General features: G+C 39.0%; 1 protein-coding gene across 1 annotated transcript; it reads left to right on the top strand.

The window, feature by feature from the left end:
- The first annotated feature begins 606 nt into the window (after positions 1-606).
- On the top strand, positions 607-2,457 carry LOC143854229 (MYB-like transcription factor 4). Its single transcript, XM_077364083.1, has 3 exons — positions 607-900; positions 1,538-1,667; positions 1,777-2,457. Exons 1-3 carry the CDS (start codon positions 744-746, stop codon positions 2,180-2,182), a joined length of 693 nt encoding a protein of 230 aa, XP_077220198.1. The 5' UTR covers positions 607-743; the 3' UTR covers positions 2,183-2,457.
- The last annotated feature ends 2,124 nt before the right edge of the window (positions 2,458-4,581 follow it).

Here is a 4,581-nt window from a genome sequence, read left to right as displayed (position 1 = left end):
GCTGGCCCACATGATGACAGCATGATTTTGACCATTGATACCAAGTAGGGAAGCTATTAATTAAGTGTTCAGGATTGTCCGGTGAGAGCTTGATTTTAAGGTTATAGCAAGTAAGGTTTCTAATCACAAGAAAAGTATCTTAAAAATCTGAAAATTTTTGAAATAAATATGTACACATATTTGTATCATAAGAAAAATCACAAGAAAAGTTTGAACCGATCAAATTATCTGGAAAATTAGTAAAACTTTGCATGATTTGCTGAAAAAATAATTATATATCATGTATATTGTGCCATGGATTAATATTCGTAAATCTCTACTGAATTACTCAATTGACCATAGATTTTTAAATCTGTATGTGGCTAGGATGAAGCTTCGGATTTGTTTCCTATTGTATCAGTATCACTTTTTGTAGTATCAGAACAATGAAAGATCAAGAAGATAGAAAGATGGAGTGCAAAAAGAGAGGGATAAGTAGCATATGATGATGGAAGAGAAACGTAGGTATGAGGTTGAAATCACATACAGCTATCAGTCAACGGGAGTGGAGAGCATGTGACCAGCCAACTTCATTTCATTTGAGAATAAAATGAGAGAGAGAGAGAGAGAGAGAGAGAGAGAGAGAGAGAGATGTTCTTAACAGCAACTAACCACCTTCTTTCTCACACTTGGAAACCACCGGTCAAATTCAACCCTCAGCTCTGTTTACAAAAACCCTTATATATCTCAAAGGGCTATATGGCATGTTAGGTGCTCGCCGTAACATTTCGATGAGGAAGCCTTGCTGTGAGAAGCAAGACACGAACAAAGGAGCGTGGTCCAAGCAAGAAGATCAAAAGCTCATCGATTACATTCGAGCCCATGGAGAAGGATGCTGGAGATCCCTCCCTCAGGCTACAGGTTTGTCAACACTAGGCCAATCTCTCTCTCTCTCTCTCTCTCTCTCTCTCTCTCTCTCTCTCTCTCTCTCTCTCTCTCTCTCTACCAGTGACATGTTCTGTGTTGATTCCTTTCTCCCTCTATAATAGAGTGGCATCTCTCTACCAGTGACATGTTCTGTGTTGATTCCTTTCTCCCTCTATAATAGAGTGGCATGCTATGTGTTGATTCCTCTCCCCTCTATATTAGAGTTGCATCTTGTATGTTGGTTAACAGCTCTCTCTCTCTCTCTCTCTCTCTCTCTCTCTCTCTCTCTCTCTCTCTCTCTCTCTCTCTCTCTCTCCCTCTCCCTCTCTCCCTCTCTCCCTCTCTCTCTCTCTCGCTCTCTCTCTCTCTCTCTCTCTCTCTCTCTCTCTCTCTCTCTCTCTCTCTCTCTCTCTCTCTCTCTCTCTCTCTCTCTCTCTCTCTCTCTCTCTCTCTCTCTCTCTATATATATATATATATATTTCAAGCAGATTTTTTAAATAAGTATGAGTACTTGATCAGTGATTTTCAATGTCAATTTATCAGGCTTATCATTCTTTCCACATTCCTTGATGAATTCATTATCTATTAATCATAATCACTCTTTACACTTTCCTTTCATTTCTAATATTAGGGTTGCTTCGTTCCGGTAAAAGTTGTCGGCTGAGATGGATTAACTATTTGAGGCCGGACCTTAAAAGAGGCAACTTTGCAAAGGATGAAGAAGACCTCATAATCAAGCTCCATGCACTACTAGGCAACCGGTATGCATTTCTGGTCTATGTTGTTTGTTTTTGCCCTTTCAGTCATTACAAATTGTTCAAACCAAAATCTTTGATCTTGCTTTAATTCTCTTTTGTATTATGTTTCTAGATGGTCGTTGATCGCCGGGAGATTGCCTGGACGTACAGACAATGAGGTTAAGAACTATTGGAATTCTCATCTGAGGAGAAAGCTCATAAGTATGGGCATCGATCCAAAAAACCACCGATTGAACAAGAACCTCCCTTCATGTGAGCAGAAGCAACATGGCTATGGTAGTAGTACATCATATGACTCGAAGAGGCAGGCGTACGAGCGTTGTCAGAAAGCAAAATCAAATGGAGATAATGATCAGGTGTCAGATGCAGCTAGTTGTGTCGACAACATAAGTCCCTTGCCAGATTTGAACCTTCTTCTCACTAATGGACGTGAGAAGCAACAACACAAGATGCCTAATGAGCTAAGGGGGGTTGAAAGCACAACTACTTTGACACCAACTCTTCTTCTCTTCAGCTAATCTTACTATAGAGAATCATTTACCGCATTTTCATGCCTAATACATCAAGGAATTAACAAAATTGAAGTAGGTAAAAATGGTTAGTTTCAAAAGCACGAGGTCTTGATGCTTGAAAAACCGGTTGTTTTGAAGCTCACAACACCTATGTCCGTGAAGTCATTTACATCTACTATTTTTATTCTATCTTATCTCAGTGACTTAAAGGTTGAATGTGGATATGATACGACCACGCTGATGCGATGTAATGAATCAAAAATTCCAAGCACTCATTTCTATGTTTGGGTTTGGGTCTCTCTCATCATGTAATTATTTCTTGGTACAGTATGGTCACCAAAAAGGAAGAAAGGTATGTCTGTGGTGTATGAGATACATACAATTGCTTGTTAGACTGGTAGGATTACCATTTCTTTGCAACCCACAAAAGTTAAGTGGTTCTAAGATAATAGATTGGCTCGACCTACTTATTTGAACTTGTCTCTTTGCATTTTCTTGAAGTTCTATTTATTCCTAAACATTCAAAGTAAAAACAAACTAAACAGAGGAGAAATATAAGGTAATTAATAGGGCTGCAACTCGGGTCGGGCGGGTCGGGTTTTGGAGAACCCAACCCTACCCGAGAAATATCTCGGGTCGGGTCGGGTTTTTTTCCGAAAAACCCACGATTCCCAAACCTGACCCTACCCATGATAAATCTCGGGTCGGGTCGGGTCGGGTTTTTTCACGTTGACGCAATTTTTTAAGGAAAATTCTTGTTTGGCAAGGCAACTCAACTCATAGAAGTAGATATTACACTCACATTACACTTGAATCAAACAATGATGTAATTACACTCACATTACACTTGAATCAAACAATGTTGTAATTACAATCAAACAATGCTGAATCAAACGCTTGAATCAACTCAACTCATAGAAGCAGAAATTACACTCACATACAATAACAGTGGGTGCGTGGGTTTTCACTTTTAACTTGTAACTAACAATAGAAAAAAATGTACATACTATAACCTATGTAACTCGGGTCGGGTCGGGCCCCTTCAAACCCGGCTCGACCCGAGATTCATGCGGGCTTTTGAATGCTCAACCCGGCTCGACCCGAAACCCATGAAACCTGAACCCGACCCAGGTTATTTTCGGGTCGGGTCGATGCGGGTCGGGTAAAACCCGGCTCGAGTTGCAGCCCTAGTAATTAAACAGGTAAAGGACAACCAGAGGTGAATGAAAAGAAAAATAGCCTGTAAAAACACTTAAAAGGACAGTTAGAGATGAATTAAAAGATCATTACTTCTTACTCTCGTTTTAGTCTTTTAGGTCACGCTGACTAAGACTCTACCAGCACAAAATTGGATTTATGCAACGATATCTTCGGGGTTCAATCAAATCAGGGTACACTAACCTCCTGATTTTGTTTGAACTAAAAATAAGAGATGTATAATTGATTCTTTTTTGAAGGAGAGGTGTGCCCTGGAGAGAGACCATTATTTTTTGTGTTTCATTAATCTTTTTTCCTGTTTGATTTAATCGATTTATGATAAACCTAAAAGAGTGTAACAAGAATCAGGGACTACTTGACAAAAATCCCATAAAATAAAAACAAATATGGAATAGAGTTGGCTCGACTGTCAATAAAAGTTTTTCTGGGTCGAACCGGTGGCTTGGTTCGGTTTCATTAAGGCTTGACCATTGGCTCAGTTATATAATTATGCCCCCTTCTATCCTCCAGTTTTTTTCCCTTTAATTTACTTTGGCCTGAATTATAACCCTTAATTAGCCTCCTCGACCCTCGGTCTTATAGATTAGTAGCTGCAAGGGTTTGGGCCCGCCACTTGAAGAGCCATTGATTAGTTTATCCATAGAGTAGACACAGAACTGACCAGGGATTTGTGCTTTGTTCGGGGCAAAGATGTTTAGCCGCGAGATAAGTCTCCCTAATATTGTTGCACCGAAGTATGGGCAGTTGTGAGAATATGGAGTCCAAGGTCGAGCAGTAAGTACTGGACCAAGTTAGCTCTGCCGTGGCAAAAACAATCCTTCTATATTTGAATTTTCTATATATAGATTTTGTACTGGATCTAGTTATGTAATTTGTTTTTGTGAGTTTCAGTTTAGGAGATTAGTTTAGCACCTATGTTATACGGATTCTTCTAAATGGGCGACGAACCCGTGTCAGATTCCAATGTTTTAATTCGCCTAGATATATTTTATCTGTTTTTTTATTAGTTTTATCTAATTTAATAATCAGTTTTTATATGAAAATTAAAGATTATATTAGTTTTATCTAACCAGATAACCGATTTACCATGTAAAAGAAATAAAATTATAATTGATTAAAATATAAAGGAATGCTAGAATTAAGGGAGCCCTTGCAGAAATAGGTGGAAAGGGCTCCCCATTGGTTGC

The sequence above is a fragment of the Tasmannia lanceolata genome, unplaced genomic scaffold (genome assembly GCF_043159265.1).
Source record: "Tasmannia lanceolata isolate RefF3 unplaced genomic scaffold, GAP_Taslan_0.1 ptg000020l, whole genome shotgun sequence".
Lineage (NCBI taxonomy): Eukaryota > Viridiplantae > Streptophyta > Magnoliopsida > Canellales > Winteraceae > Tasmannia > Tasmannia lanceolata.
This window is presented reverse-complemented; position numbering and strand designations above follow the sequence as displayed.

What these genes read in the sequence shown, in the direction of transcription:
- LOC143854229 (XM_077364083.1), top strand. Translation starts at nt 744, where the DNA reads ATGTTAGGTGCTCGCCGTAACATTTCGATGAGGAAGCCTTGCTGTGAG. An exon ending in ATCCCTCCCTCAGGCTACAG is followed by an intron (nt 901 to 1,537) that starts GTTTGTCAACAC and finishes TTCTAATATTAG; the next exon opens with GGTTGCTTCGTTCCGGTAAA. An exon ending in CATGCACTACTAGGCAACCG is followed by an intron (nt 1,668 to 1,776) that starts GTATGCATTTCT and finishes TTATGTTTCTAG; the next exon opens with ATGGTCGTTGATCGCCGGGA.